Source organism: Ranitomeya imitator, chromosome 3 (genome assembly GCF_032444005.1).
Source record: "Ranitomeya imitator isolate aRanImi1 chromosome 3, aRanImi1.pri, whole genome shotgun sequence".
In the NCBI taxonomy this organism is placed as follows: Eukaryota; Metazoa; Chordata; class Amphibia; order Anura; family Dendrobatidae; genus Ranitomeya; species Ranitomeya imitator.
The window spans coordinates 430590805-430607075 of NC_091284.1; the positions used below are offsets into that span (position 1 = coordinate 430590805).

Sequence of the window (16271 nt, forward strand, 5' to 3'; positions counted from 1 at the left end):
AATCCCAAACCTAACCCTAATCCCAACCCTAACCCTAATACCAACCCTAATCCAAACCCTAACCCTAATCCCAACTCTAACCCTAACTTTAGCCCCAACCCTAACCCTAAGGCTACTTTCACACTTGCGTCGTTTGGCATCCATCGCAATCCGTCATTTTGGACAAGAAACGAATCCTGCAAATGTGCCCGCAGGATGCGTTTTTTGCCCATAGACTTGTATTGCCGACGGATCGTGACGGATGGCCACACGTCGCGTCCGTAGTGCACTGGATCAGTGTTTTGGCGGACCGTCAGCACAAAAAAAGTTCAATGTAACGTTTTTTTGTACGTCGCATCCGCCATTTCTGACCGCGCATGCGTGGCCGTAACTCCGCCCCCTCCTCCCCAGGACATAGATTGGGCAGCGGATGCGTTGAAAAACTACATCCGCTGCCCACGTTGTGCACAATTTTCACAACGTGCGTCGGTATGTCGGGCCGATGCATTGCGACGGCCCCGTACCGACGTAAGTGTGAAAGAAGCCTAACCCTAAATTTAGCGCCAACCCCAACTCTAAATTTAGCCCCAACCCTAACCCTAAATTTAGCCCTAACCCTACCCCTAGCCCTACCCCTACCCCTAACCCTAGCCCTAACCCTACCCCTAACCCTACCCCTAACCCTAACAGATGGAGACAGATGGCGGGCGCACTGCACATGCGCCCGCCATTTTCTTTTGCCCAGAAGATGCCGGCGGCCAGGAGGAGCAGCAGGAGGATCCAGGGACACAGGTGAGTATGATAGGGTCCCCGAATCCCCCTATTTCTCTGTGCTCTGATGTGCGATCACATCAGAGGACAGAGAATTACACTTAGCTTTTTTTTTTTTTGCGGTCGCCGGTAAACAGTTAATTACCGTCGATCGCAAAACTGGGGTTGCTAAAACCGACCCCCGATCATGCTCTTTGGGGTCTCGGCTACTCCCGGCAGCCGAGACCCCAAAGATTCTCGCGGGGCCGGCGGGCGCACTGCGCATGCGCCCGCCATTTCCAAGATGGCGGCGCCCACCGGGAGCCACGAGGAGCATCGGGGGAGATAGGTAAGTATTGGGGGGCTACCTGGGACCCCTTTTCTCTATCCTCCGATGTGCGATCACATCGGAGGATAGAGAAATTAAAAAGAGATTGCGGTATGTTTGTTTTTTGCGATCGCCGGTAAACGGTTAATTACCGGCGATCGCAAATGCGGGGTGGGTTAAAAAAAACCCGAATCATGTTCTCTGGGGTCTCGGCTACCCCCGGCAGCCGAGACCCCGGAGAAAATCCGACTCTGGGGGGCGCTATTCACTTTTTCCACAGCGCCGTTAATTAATGGCGCTGTGGTTTAAGTACCCTTAGCGGCCGCCGTTAAAAGGCGTATCGGCGGTCGCTAAGGGGTTAAATAAAAAAGTGACCAACTCCTTTAAGAATTCAAAAGCATAAAGGGCTTTATGTTCCATCCTATTTACACATTGGTCTTCCTCCCTGTTCCACAATGTATGTGCATCTCCATGTAAACTGTACAGTGGATTGTCCAATGGCACCACAGAAACAGATCCTTTGGAGAATAACAATCCCTGCGACAACTGATCAGTTAGAACTTGGGATCGGATACGTCAGTAAGCTGCTGTCCTAGAGTGATCTTCTCCCATTCGGACAGCTGCTGGACAAATCCTCTGTTTGGCCTCATATTTGTTTTGCACTTTAGAACATGATTCCAAGCTTCCTGGAAAAAATATCAGGACGTCATATTAGATGAAAGCGCGGGTCACTTTCTATCATCTATATCATTCAAGGCACCATCTGGATCTATACAAATGCATGAAAAAAACACATTATTCACTACTGGAAACAGGTTAGGCGAGGTTCACATTGGGGTTTGGAGTGGTTTTATTTCTTCTGGTATAGGAATTTGGGGATATGTTATATTTTCCATTAGTGTGACCATCATTGTACTGGAAAACCGTACCATACTGCAGGTCCTGAAACGGCAAGGCCTTAAGGAAACTGGGATGTATGGGGAGGAAGAAAACTTTATACTTGGAGCTAAACTACTCAAGATTAAAATCGGTGTAGGATGCCTGCCTCAAAGTTGTGTGTATACGTATGTATGCGTATATATGTGCATAGTGTGCTGCAGAGAACAGCAGCTGACTGGTAGCACTCATTCAGGCGTCAATGATTTCTCTCGTATGCAAAACAGTCTGAATTTCAGCAAAGTTTGGTCAGAGTGTCAGTTTTTGCCATCAGAGTATCAGTTTCTACCATTAGGGTATGTGCACACGATGCAGATTTAGTGCAGAACTGCAGCAGATTTTTCTGCAGCAGAAACGCTCCAGAACTGCACTGTGATTTACAGTACAATGTAAATCAATGTGAAAAAAAAAAGTTGTGCACATGGTGCAGAAAAATCCGCACAGAAACGCTGCAGATTTCAAAGAAGTGCATGTCACTTCTTTTGTGCAGTTCTGCGGTGTTTCTGCACCCCTCCATTATAGAAATCCACAGTTTGGTCAGAGTGTCAGTTTTTGCCATCACAGTTTGGTCAGAGTGTCAGTTTTTGCCATCAGAGCTTGGTCAGAGTGTCAGTTTTTGCCATCAGAGCTTGGTCAGAGTGTCAGTTTTTGCCATCAGAGCTTGGTCAGAGTGTCAGTTTTTGCCATCAGAGCTTGGTCAGAGTGTCAGTTTTTGCCATCAGAGTTTGGTCAGAGTGTCAGTTTTTGCCATCAGAGCTTGGTCAGAGTGTCAGTTTTTGCCATCAGAGTTTGGTCAGAGTGTCAGTTTTTGCCATCAGAGCTTGGTCAGAGTGTCAGTTTTTGCCATCAGAGTTTGGTCAGAGTGTCAGTTTTTGCCATCAGAGCTTGGTCAGAGTGTCAGTTTTTGCCATCAGAGCTTGGTCAGAGTGTCAGTTTTTGCCATCAGAGTTTGGTCAGAGTGTCAGTTTTTGCCATCAGAGCTTGGTCAGAGTGTCAGTTTTTGCCATCAGAGTTTGGTCAGAGTGTCAGTTTTTGCCATCAGAGCTTGGTCAGAGTGTCAGTTTTTGCCATCAGAGTTTGGTCAGAGTGTCAGTTTTTGCCATCAGAGTTTGGTCAGAGTGTCAGTTTTTGCCATCAGAGCTTGGTCAGAGTGTCAGTTTTTGCCATCAGAGTTTGGTCAGAGTGTCAGTTTTTGCCATCAGAGTTTGGTCAGAGTGTCAGTTTCTGCCATCCCAGTTTGGTTAGAGTGTCAGTTTTTGCCATCAGAGCTTGGTCAGAGTGTCAGTTTTTGCCATCAGAGCTTGGTCAGAGTGTCAGTTTTTGCCATCACAGTTTGGTCAGAGTGTCAGTTTTTGCCATCAGAGCTTGGTCAGAGTGTCAGTTTTTGCCATCAGAGTTTGGTCAGAGTGTCAGTTTTTGCCATCAGAGTTTGGTCAGAGTGTCAGTTTCTGCCATCCCAGTTTGGTTAGAGTGTCAGTTTTTGCCATCAGAGCTTGGTCAGAGTGTCAGTTTTTGCTATCAGAGCTTGGTCAGAATGTCAGTTTTAACCAGCAGAGTTTGGTCAGAGTGTCAGTTTTTACCATCAGTGTTTAGGCCGGTTTCACACGTCCAGATAATTCCGGTACCGGAAAAAATCGGTACCGGAATTATCCGTGTCCGTGTGCCCCTACGTTTCTGTGGCACATCAGTGTGGCACACGGGCGGCACACGTGTGCCGCCCGTGTGCCCACTGGGTACCACACGCACCGTGCTGGGTACCACACGTACCAGCATCTGGTGCTGAAGCCGCGATTCATATCTTCCCTGCAGCAGTGTTTGCTGCAGGGAAGATATGAATAATAGTGTTTAAAAATAATTGTTTCCTCAGAATTGAGTGATTCCATAATTTTTCCCTTATGCTTGGTTAAAAAAATTACCCATTACTGACTACCACATTTTTTGTTCTTGATTTCTTTTAGTGTTTCTTAAAGCCAGAAAGTTGCCATTTGAAATTACTTCAGTTTTGTGCCATGTCTGTGATCTGCTTTATTTCTACAAAATGAAACAACTGAATGAACATCCTCCAAGGCCGGTGATTCCATCATTTTTGCCAGGGGTTGTAGTAATGAGTGTCCAAAACCGAAGGGTAAATCTTTTTAAGTAATCCCAATGTACAAGTGTCCGCACATTACCTGGAGTGTGCATTTTCTGTAATGAGTGAGGTACGCTATGACCACCGCACTGCTGCGGCTGATCCCCAACTTGGAAAAGACAAGAACTGCACAGTTTGTTGCCATGTGAGAATCTAGGAAAAGAAAGAAAAGGTATTTTTCAGAAAAAAAAAAGACGACAAGTGCAGCACCATCAGTATTCACCACTCCTTTATTTTCTGTGGTTTTTCACTACTGGCCAATGCTTTCTTAATAGCTTTACTGCACACAATAACAAAAAAAAAAAACATTTTGGCCCTGATTCATAATAGTGATTACATCAGAATTATAACGTAAATTGCTTACAAAAGTTGCAAAATTTGGTTTTGACAAAACTTTAAGTGTGTAGATTACATGCATTTTTTAGTCCGTTTCCACAGTGGACACACAATAAAAACAAATACCGTATGTGGTTTTTTTTTTTTACATCTAAAGCAATTTTATGGGGATAATGTGCACATATAACTTGGCATACCCACACGAAAAGAAATTGTTGTGGATTACAAAAAAGCACCGCAGGTCAGTTTACACTGCATAAAACAGAAAAAAAAAACCCGGTGGGCATGAGATTTTTTCGACTTATTTTAACTGCTTCAGGTTTCCAAAGACGTTACCGGATTCCTCATGTATCCACCACAGGGAAGCTGCATACTGGTTTATACAACACAAGATACAAAATAATTGCGGCGAAGAGGTAAAAATGACTCCGGAAATGTTCAAAAAGACAACGGCACGTCCTAAATCGTCTTTCTGCTGAAAAACTTGTCAGATTTGCATACATCTAAAACACGTCGCGTGCACATACCTTACTATGGCTTCTTCTCTGAAGGTTTTCAAAATCAAAAAAAACATAGCTACAATGGAGCAGGGAAAGTAATCACCTCTCCCCAGAATAAGTGATGACATATCGATTGGTGGGGTCCCACTGCTGGTCGGAACAATGAGGAAATTTTATCCCCTTAGACTGGAGCATCATGTGTGACTTGACCACTGATCTATCCATTCCCTCAGTGTCTGCAAGTGCTGCTCTTGTTTTTTTTCTGGAAGCCCCCAAAGAAGATGAATGGAACTGCGGTCAGACATCCCACCTGCTGCTCCATTTTAAAATGAGGATAAAAGTTCCCTGTCAGGGATAAAACTTTCTCATTCTTCCGATCGGCGCAGTTTCCAATGGTCGTTCCGAAGCGATCACCTATCCTGTGGAGCCCATGGATTGGTGACAACTTGTTTTAACCAAAGAACCCCATTAAAGTAAACTACCATAATTGTACATCCCAGCGATGGGGGCGCACACTAGATGTGCAGGAGCCGCCTGTGTTTTACAGTCGATACTACACTATAATGGGGATGACAGCTAGCAAGTATTTGCATATAGCTGGAGGGTGGGTCCCTAGGGTCCATTCCCGATGTGGCCCCAGACACCACAGTCCGACCCTGCTCTGAATTATTTTTTATACTGTTGTGGGACTCTAGCCTTAGTGTAAGTCTATGAGGGTCTTCATCTGAGGCTCAGATTTATATTGAGAAGTGACTTCCAGTCCGTCGAGCAAACACTGGATCGATCTGACCAGTCACAACTCCGGTCACATGGTGAAGAAGATGCTTGGCGAGGAATGGCAAAAGATGGTGATAGGTAAGTATTTTTCTGCACACAGGGAACACACATGTCTGATACCTAACCAGTGGTGAAATTAAAAAATAAAACCCAGAGTGGTACTTTAAGGCTATGTTCACACCTAGGAAGGGGGCTGCGGGTTCTCCCGCGGGTTTTCCCGCAGTGGATTTGATAAATCTGCAGGGCAAACCCGCTGCGGTTATCCCTGCAGATTTATCGCAGTTTGTGTTGCGGGTTCCACTGCGGGATTTACTCCTACTATTGATGCAGCAATATGCAGCATCAATAGTAATGTTAAAAATAATAAAATCATGATATACTCACCCTCTGACGTCCCGATCTCCTCGGCGCTGCAGGCGGCGGTCCGGTTCCAAAGATGCTGTGCGAGAAGGACCTTTGTGACGTCACAGTCATGTGACCGTGACGTCACCGCAGGTCCTGAGGTCCTGGTTGCATAGCAAACCTGAGACCGGACGGCCGCGTGCAGTGCTGGGAGGGGAGTATAGCATTATTTTTTATTTTAATTCTTTTTTTTTACCCACAAATATGGTTCCCGGGGCCTGGAGGAGAGTCTCCTCTCCTCCAGACCGGGGACCACCCGCACATTATCCGCTTACTTCCCGCATGGTGGGCACAGCCCCATGCGGGAAGTAAGCGGATCAATGCATTTCTATGGGTGCAGAATCGCTGCGATTCTGCACAAAGAAGTGACATGCTGCGGGTTGTAAACCGCTGCGTTCCCGCACGGTTTTTCCCGCAGCATGTGCACAGTGGTTTGCGGTTTCCATAGGGTTTACAGGTTACTGTAAACGCTATGGAAACTGCTGTGGACCCGCAGCTGCAAAATCGCCGCGGTTCCGCAGTAAAAACCGCAAAGTGTGAACATGGCCTTAGGCTATGTGCACACGTAGGAAATGTGGTGCAGAATTTTCTGCACTAAATCTGCATCTGCAGATTTGATGCAGTTTATGTGCAGTTTATGTGCAGTACAATGTAAATCAATGTGAAAAAAAAGCTGTGCACATGGTGCAGAAAAATCTGCAGAAACGCTGCAGAACTGCACAAAAAAAGTGACGTGCACTTCTTTGAAATCTGCAGCGTTTCTGCACAGATTTTTCTGCACCATGTGCACAGCTTTTTTTTTTTCCACATTGATTTACATTGTACTGTAAGTCACAGTGCAGTTCTGCTCTGCTGCAGTTCTGCACCAATTCTGCACTAAATCTGCATCATGTGCACATACCCTAAAGGTGTCCCTAAACATTAGTGGTTAGTTGGCTGAAATGGCAAATTTTGGCAAGATCAGCCAAATAATCTGTATTTGGGGTGCCACACCCTTTACTGATCTTTTATTCCATAAGATGTCTGGTAACGGCTTATTCCCCTCTCCCCATTGAAAACACATGCATGTGTATAATGAGTCCAAGAGAATAGCAGTCAAGCAAACAGCTAATGTGCACTGCTCCAAAAAAAATAAAGGGAACACTTAAACAACAGAATATAACTCCAAGTAAATCAAACTTCTGTGAAATCAAACTGTGCACTTAGGAAGCAACACTGTTTGACAATCTATTTCACATGCTGTTGTGCAAATGGAATAGACAACAGATGGAAATGATTGGCAATTATCAAGATACACTCAATAAAGGAGTGGTTCTGCCGGTGTAGACCACAGACCACATCTCAGTACCAATGCTTTCTGGCTGATGCTTTGGTCACTTTTGAATGTTGGTTGTGCTTTCACACTCTGTTAGAAACCGCCTCCATGAAGATGGTCTGAGTGCCCGACGTCCACATATGGGGTTGTGCTCACAGCCCAACACCGTGCAGGACGCTTGGCATTTGCCACAGAACACCAGGATTGGCAAATTCGCCACTGGCGCCCTGTGCTCTTCACAGATGAAAGCAGGTTCACACTGAGCACATGTGACAGACGTGACAGAGTCTGGAGATGCCGCGGAGAGCTTTCTGCTGCCTGCAACATCCTTCAGCATGACCGGTTTGGCAGTGGGTCAGTAATGGTGTGGGGTGGCATTTCTTTGGAGGGCCGCCCAGCCCTCCATGTGCTCGCCAGAGGTATTCTGACTGCCATTAGGTACCGAGATGAGATCCTCAGACCCCTTGTGAGACCATATGCTGGTGCGGTTGGCCCTGGGTTCCTCCTAAAGCAGGACAATGCCAGACCTCATGTGGCTGGAGTGTGTCAGCAGTTCCTGCAAGATGAAGGCATTGAAGCTATGGACTGGCCCGCCTGTTCCCAAGACCTGAATCCGATTGAACACATCTGAGACATCATGTCTTGCACCATCCACCAACGTCACGTTGCACCACAGACTGTCCAGGAGTTGGCGGATGCTTTAGTCCAGGTCTGGGAGGAGATCCCTCAGGAGACCATCCGCTGCCTGATCAGGAGCATGCTGAGGTGTTGTAGGGGGGTCATACAGGCACGTGGAGGCCACACACACTACTGAGCATCATTTCCTTGTCTTGAGGCATTTCCACTGAAGTTGGATCAACCTGTAACTTCATTTCCCACTTTGATTTTGAGCATCATTCCAACTCTAGACCTCTGTGGGATATTATTTGTGATTTATGTTGATAATTTTTAGGTTTTATTGTTCTCAACACATTCCACTATGGAATGAATAAAGATTTACAACTGGAATATTTCATTCAGTGATATCTAGGTTGTGATATTTTAGTGTTCCCTTTATTTTTTTGAGCAGTGTATATAGGCTGCTTTAGAAAAAAGGAGACTGCATCGACAGACTTCATTGCTTTTTCTAGATTACCAGTCATAGTTACCTATAAATTGACAAGCACTTGGAAAGAATTGCAGAAGGTCGGAGTTGCATGAATCTTGCTCTGGAATCAGTAATACTTCACTTGGCAACAAACTGAAAAATACAAGGTCAAAGCAAATGTCGAAATAAAGACAAAATGTGAAATGGGTTGAAGTGGAGAAAGCAGAGAAGACTCCATCCAGGAAAGTCTGGGGAGTGGGCTGCCCACTGAGCCCTAGCAGGCCTCACGTGTGGGGTCTCTTTTCTCCTCCACCATTTTTAATTTTTTTAAAACCTTGTTTCACGTGGATTAACCTCTCGCTGTATACCAGCTTGTACTCTGTAAGCAAGTTGTACTTTTGCTGTTACTATGCAATTTATAAAATGCACTAATAATTCTGTATAATTATGGTAATAACACATTTATAGAGGTTTTTTATATATATTTTATGGCTTTAAAAAAAAAACCTTAAAATAAAATTTAAAAAATAGTATGGTTTAGGAAATTCTGAAACCTGTAACATTTACATTTTCAACTTAGTCACAGAAAGAAACCGCACTGAAATATACTACACTATATTAAAAGATAACTTTTATTAATAAATTTAAAATATCCAGCTGGTGCACAAAAAAAACGATTACCATCACCAAATATAATAAGAAAAAAGCTAGATAGGAAAGGCCGCAGGAGGTGCCCCATCCTACTCTACATCTAAATGCACCCTACCTATCAGCGGAGGTTGGCACCCTATTCCTGCGCAAATGGCGCCCCAGCTCACCGTCCACTGTCCCTTCTAATCCTGAGAAAGCCTTGTAAGGGAAGGTGGAAGATTACCATCCGGAAAAAGGATCCACTATGGGGATGTACCAATACATACAAAAAACAGGGGGAAGGAAAAATGGTCCAATGTAAAATACAGGCCAGGGTTATGGTATTCTTGTCCCTGTACTGACCCTGCCTGGCAGCGAAGGTCGGCACCCTAATCAAGCACCACATCCAGAGGGGACTCACCCTATGTGCCGAGAACTTTATCTTTTTCCATACATCATCACATGAGGAGCTAAGTAGTCCTTTCAAAATGTATACATACTCCTGATGAACCTCATTCTAGAGGGGAAACGCGTCGAGTTGACTGTGGACATACATGCTTTATTGGTCTATGGACTTGTCTTTACTGTAAAGGGGGCTCTTCCATTATGATAATGATGTTATGGCTTGGGGAATTGGATGGAGAATGATTAGAGGGATTTTTGGTATTACAATATTAGGGTGCCAACGCTCTCTTTTTCAACTATTACTTACAGATTTGTAGACTCTAGCGAGACGTTAACGTGAGATTTGATCTTGAGATCCTTTTGTATGTGTCTGTCATTTGCTTGTCGTAGATTACCCATGTATAACAAACCTGGGATGATTTCAATGGGGTACGGCTGAAATTCATCAATTTCCTTTAGGAAATGCAAACAATATAATGTCAGTTGCCTAAGAGAATTCTAGATGCAATGCACAGTATAGATGCAGGCAGCGGCGTTCCGAGGTGTCTATCCCATCCATTACTACCCAACTACTTGCATATTAATAAACTATAGGGCACTGTGTGCCCCTAAATCTGGAGCAGAGATGAGCTGTTCATCAGGGAAACTTTCCAACCACCAGGAAATAAAAACAATATTGTTTAATTACATTTATGGTACTTGAAAACAGGAATAACCAATGTACATAGTCCAATGTATGCCCACCTTGGGATTCAACCAAATTGGGCAACATCTTTTAAAAATATTCTGTATTCTGTTTTCTAATAAGTACATTGCAGGTTGTGCCTAGTACTAAAAAGCAGTTACCTGTGGCATCCAAAACACTTTTTGAGACCGAAAGAAATGGTAACAGCCAGAAAATTTCTCATATCCCCCTTTCAGCACCAACACTGGGAGATGAGTGATTTGTGACACGACCTTGGCACATTGTATAGCTGCACCTGAGAAGAGATAAATGGTAAAATATTTATAGTGGCTCAGTTAACAGATTTCAAAATTCAAACAACATACATTATTTACAGTGGCATGTAAAAGTTTGGGCGCCCCTGGTCAAAATTACTGTTAGGCTATGTGCACATGTTCAGGATTTTTCGCGCTTTTTCGGCCGTTTTCCGTAGAAAAAACGATTAAAAAATGCATACATAAGCATCCCATCATTTTAATTCATTCTGCAATTTTTGCGCACATGATGCGTTTTTTTCCGCGGTAAAAAAAAGCAGCATGTTCTTTAATTTTGCGGATTTTCGCGTTTTTGCCGCTATTTAATGCATTGGGAAGCTCCGAAAAAAAACGCGAAAAAACGCATGCGGATTTCCTGCAGAAAAAGTTCGGTTTTGTTCAGGAAAATTCTGCAGAAAATCCTGACTTGTGCACATGGCTAACAGTTCACACTAAGGCTAAGTTGAAGATAAAAGTATGTCTAAAAGGCCTGAAGTTAAAGGGAACCTGTCACCCCATTTTTTCAGATTGATATAAAAATACCGTTAAATAGGGCCTGCGCTGTGTGTTACAATAGTGTATTTTGTGTACCCTGATTCCCCACCTATGCTGCCGAAATACCTTACCAAAGTCGCTGTTTTCGCCTGTCAATCAGGCTGGTCTGGTCAAATGGGCATGGTGACATTGCTGTTTCTTCCCCCAGATCTTGCTCATCTTTCCGTTGGTGGTGTAGTGGTTTGCGCATGCCCAACTGCCGAATCCACTGCGCAGGTGAAGAAAAAGAGCGCGATCTGCGCTATTCCCCTGGTTATCGGTGGGGGTGGCCATCTTTCTGAGGCCGTGCATGCGCAGATGGAGTGCCCTGCTGCCCGGGGCTTCAGGAAAATGGCTGCGGAATGCCGCGCGTGCGCAGATGGAGATCACGGTGGCCATTTTTCTGAAGCCGAGATGCGAACTCGGCTTCAGAAAAATGGCCGCCGCGATCTCCATCTGCGCACGCGCAGAATCCCGCGGCCATTTTCCTGAAGCCCCGGGCAGCAGAGCACTCCATCTGCACACGCGCGGCCTCAGGAAGATGGCCGCCCCCACCGATAACCAGGGGAATAGCGCAGATCGCGCTCTTTTTCTTCACCTGCGCAGTGGATTCGGCAGTTGGGCATGCACAGACCACTACGCCACCAACGGAAAGATGAGCAAGATCTGGGGGAAGAAACAGCGATGTCACCACGCCCATTTGACCAGACCAGCCTGATTGACAGGCGAAAACGGCGACTTTGGTAAGGTATTTCGGCAGCATAGGTGGGGAATCAGGGTACACAAAATACACTATTGTAACGCACAGCTCAGGCCCTATTTAACGGTATTTTTATCTCAATCTGAAAAAATGGGGTGACAGGTTCCCTTTAAAGATGACACATTTCCTTTGTATTTCAGGCAAAAATAAAAAAAAATATTTTAACCTTTTACATTTTAAATATTACAAAGAGGAAAATGGGAAGATGCAAAATTTTGGGCACCCAGCATGGTTAGCACCTAGTAGCATCCTCTTTTAAAAGTATCTCAGCTTGTAAATGCTTTTTTGCAGCCAGACAAGAGTCTTTCAATTCTTGTTTCAGGGATTTTCATCCATTCTTTCTCGGAAGATTCTTCCAGCTCTATGAGATTCCTGGGTCGTCTTGCATGCACTGCTATTTTGAGGTCTAGCTACAGATTTTCAATGATGTTCAGATCAGGGGACTGTGAGGGCCATCCATTGTAAAACCTTCAGTTTGCGCCTTTTGAGGTAGTCTATTGTGGATTTTGACATGTGTTTATGTTGCGGTGGCCAAGGCTGGGCCGAGCAGACTGTTACTCCCAATCATCGAGCATCTGGATTTAAGGATCCAATGTGCCACAGGTCCAGGCCTACCCAGAAAGGAGTATAACTAAGCGGCTACCATGGTGTTCACTGGAGCTCCTGATGGTGGTGACAGACTGAGCTGCAGGTAGGCGCCAGGTACCACTCCTGAGCAGAACCTGGGACTGCAGCAGCTAACCCCAGGAGTCAGGGGACAGGAGGTATTCGCTCCCGCAGTGTATCACTGAATCTCCGTGAGAGTTTAACGGAGTTCATCAGCTCCAGTGCTCTCACTTACGGCACCACTGCATGAGAACTTTCCCACACAGCGGTGCTGTAAGTGAGAGCACCAGTGCTGATCAGCTAATGAACTCCGGTTAACTCTCACTGCGGTTCAGGGATACACTGCGGGAGCGATCACCTCATGTCAGTGTATCACCGGTGGCCGGGTGAGCTAGACGTGGGACACTCGGTATTGAATGGACTACTGCGGAAAGGTGAGTATATGTTGGTTTATTATTTTTGATTGCTTGCAGGAGACGCAGGCGTCGGGGATTAGGTGTTCGGTGAGTATGTATTGTGTATGTGAATATGTAAATGTTTTGATTTTTTTTTATTTTAAAACACAGGCGCCGGATGATGAGACTATGCTCCCATCATCGGCTCATGCTGTCACTGTTGTATGTGACAAAACACATAGCCGAATGGGAGTAGTAGTCCCATCAAACGATGCCTGGGTACACACACAGACAGATACACACAGACACCCTCAGACAGACGCACAGAGAGATGAACACACAGACACCCGCAGACAGACATGCACATATTCTCTGTCCACACATATTCTCCACCCCCACATTCTCTTCTCACACATATTCTCCGCTCACACACTCCTCCTCCTTCTGACACAATTTCCCTTTGACAAATCGCAGCGTTTTAGGCAGCAAATCTGCTGCAAATACGCAAATCTTTTTACACCTGCGTTTTTGCTGCTGATTTGACTGACTCAATGGAAGTCAATGGGTGCAGAAACGCTGCAAATCCGCAAGAAGAATTGACATGCTGCGGAAAGTAAAACACTGCGAATCAGGACTGAATTTTCCGCAGTATGTGCACACCAATTCTGGATTCCCATTGACTAACCTTGCTTGAGCAATCCTTTGCGTATTTAGTACAATTCCGCGCAGAAAAAACGCTGCGGATCAGCAACAAATCCAAAAGGTGTGCACATAGCCTAACTAACCATGCAGTGTCCCATATTGATGTAAATTGTGAGCAACTCTCTATTTCTTGCAGGTCTCTTATTTTCCACCATATTTTGTGCATTAACGATAATGTGGTAAGATTTTTTGAGAAGATTTGTATTTGTTACCCTCTAGTGCTTCATATAAAGATCAGCTATTTACCCCCAACCGCAAGAGATCCTTTAATAAATTTTTACCTGTATCCTCCCATCCTCTAAAATATTGAGCCTGGGCTGCCAAGAAATAGACCCACAGGTTAGGAGCCACTAACCCCCCAATCTGATTTGGACTGTTCCACCCCTCCAAAGCAGAGATCTAAACACCCCTTCAATAGCCCCAAAGAACCTAAAAGGGATCCATATCGGTGAATTGTGAAGAAGATGCAGCAGCTGGGGCATCCATATCATTTTAATTAAATTGGCTCTCCCCACAACAGATAAAGGAAGTTTAGACCACGCATCCTTTTTCCGTGTAAACTTAGTGAGGATTGGGGCTAAATTTAGTTTTTCACAATCTAGCGGGCTAGGTGAGACTATCACTCCCAAATATTTAAATACCTGTTGCAGTCCAGAACAACGTGGATTGACAACGTGGATTGACAACCTGACCCCCCTCCCTTCTCATCTAATGGCATCAGCACTGATTTAGACCAGTTAATCACCAGCCCAGAGTAGGTTCCAAAACTTCAGCTTTTTTGCAGATGGTGTTATGTTTGCATCAAGAATTTGTTGAAATGTCATTGAGTCCATTCCTTCCTCTACCTGTGAAATGTTCTCCAAGCCATTGGCTGCAACACAACCCCAAAGTATGATTGATCCAACCCCCATAATTAATGGTGGGCGAGATGATCTTTTCCTGAAATTGCGTATCCTTTTTTCTCCACACATACCTTTGATCATTGTGGCCGATGAGTTCTATTTTAACCTCATTGGTCCACAGGACTTGTTTTCAAAATGCATCAGGCTTGTATAGATGTTCTTTTGCATACTTCTGACACTGAATTTTATGGTGAGGACACAGGAGAGGTTTTCTTCTGATGACTCTTCCATGAAGGCCATATTTGTGCGGGTGTCTCTTAACAGTAGACCATGACTCCAGAGTCTGCTAAATCTTTCTGAAAGTCTTTTACAGTGAAACGGGGGTTCTGATTTGCCTCTCTAAAATTTTGCTTGGGCTTCCAGACCTTATCTTGACCTCCACTGTTCCTGTTAATTGACATTTCTTACTTACATTTCGAACTGACGAAAAGGCAACCTGAAAACACTTTGCTATCTTTTTATAGCCTTCTCCTCCTTTGTGGGCCTCCAACATTTTCAGAGTGCTAGGAGGCTGCTTAGAAGAACCCGTGGCTGCTGTTTTTTGTTACAAGGTTAGAAGAGGCTTGTTTTTTATATCACTGTGAAATTGGCATCACTTGGCCTTTCCGAACAATGACGGAGAACAAGACATAACCCTAACAGGATAATTAAGGCCTGAAACCTTGGTTACCTGAGCACACAAATTTCCAAGGATGCCAAAACTTTTTCAGTGACCCATTTTCCTATGTCATCTTTAACCTTAGGCCTTTTAGAGATCATTTCATCTTCAACTTGCTTAACTGTTCGCAATAACAGGAATTTTGACCAGGAGTGCCCAAACTTGTATATGCCACTGTAATAGATATTTTAGACCTGATGAGGATGGTGGATTTACTTTAGAAATCCATGCCAGAATGGCTGTTTAGTGCTGATAATAAAATGAGCCCAGCTCAATCGTCGTTTTAATATGAAGGAGGCATTGTCAAAGTAAGTACACCAGACCTATCAGGTCCAAAAGCTCTATTTAATAATGTATGTCATTTTCAATTGCGAAATCTGATGACAGACTCTCTTTAATTCCATTGCTGATATTTTATAGGAATTCTAAGTATGAATCTCTTACCTTCACCATCCAAAGAATCAGTTCGACTATCATATACTACACAGTACTTCATACAGTCCAACTCTATAGACTCTGGTAACAAGAAAACCTTGTCTTCATTCTAAAGAAAGGAAAATAAAGGAAAGCATGGAGCCTCAATGACTTTACATGGTGGCCAATCTGGCACTGTACAAAGCAAATACATGTTATGTCCGTGAGCATAAGGACGAACTTCTTACTTCTTATAACTGGATAGGAGAAGCCATACCGAAAAGTTCAAATTAAGTGCAGCTTTATATATGTGCTCTGGATATCTTCTGTATCAGCTGTCAGCCCACTTGTACTATACAGTTTACTATTGATTACAGCACAAAAGCCAAAATGTGACTTATGCGGGGCAAGGGGGGGGGGAATGTACCGTAATTTTTATGCAATTATAAAGAAAATAAATAGAGATTAATATCTACAACAGAATTCATATATCCAGTAGTCATATATAAATCCATATATCTCGTACCCTACAGTACAGGGAGGACGGCTGTACATGGGCATTCTGCCTCATCGCACCGTATGACAGTACCTGCTTAGTTCTCCTTGCGGTAATAATGTGGCTCTCATTGTACTCTCTCTTTGAACGTGCATCTAGAAAATGAAAAGAAACGATTATTGAGAAAGATTACTGAAACGGGATGTGCTGCCACAAAATGCACGCAGTATGGGGACCGAACAATATAAAA

The 16271-nt window shown here is 44.3% G+C and overlaps 1 protein-coding gene across 2 annotated transcripts in view; it reads right to left on the reverse strand.

Annotated features, from left to right (window-relative positions):
* Positions 1-668: 668 nt before the first annotated feature.
* The window catches only part of STYXL1 (serine/threonine/tyrosine interacting like 1), a 31826-nt gene continuing 16223 nt past the window's right edge, over positions 669-16271 (reverse strand). For both annotated transcript variants that reach the window (XM_069757283.1, XM_069757282.1), the window contains 7 exons: positions 16115-16176; positions 15556-15655; positions 10423-10556; positions 9884-10029; positions 8603-8694; positions 4165-4277; positions 669-1743 (listed from right to left, as the gene is read on the reverse strand). In XM_069757283.1, coding sequence (XP_069613384.1) covers positions 1612-1743; positions 4165-4277; positions 8603-8694; positions 9884-10029; positions 10423-10556; positions 15556-15655; positions 16115-16176 — 779 coding nt within the window. In that variant the 3' untranslated portion in view covers positions 669-1611. The remainder of the gene's footprint in view (positions 1744-4164; positions 4278-8602; positions 8695-9883; positions 10030-10422; positions 10557-15555; positions 15656-16114; positions 16177-16271) is intronic.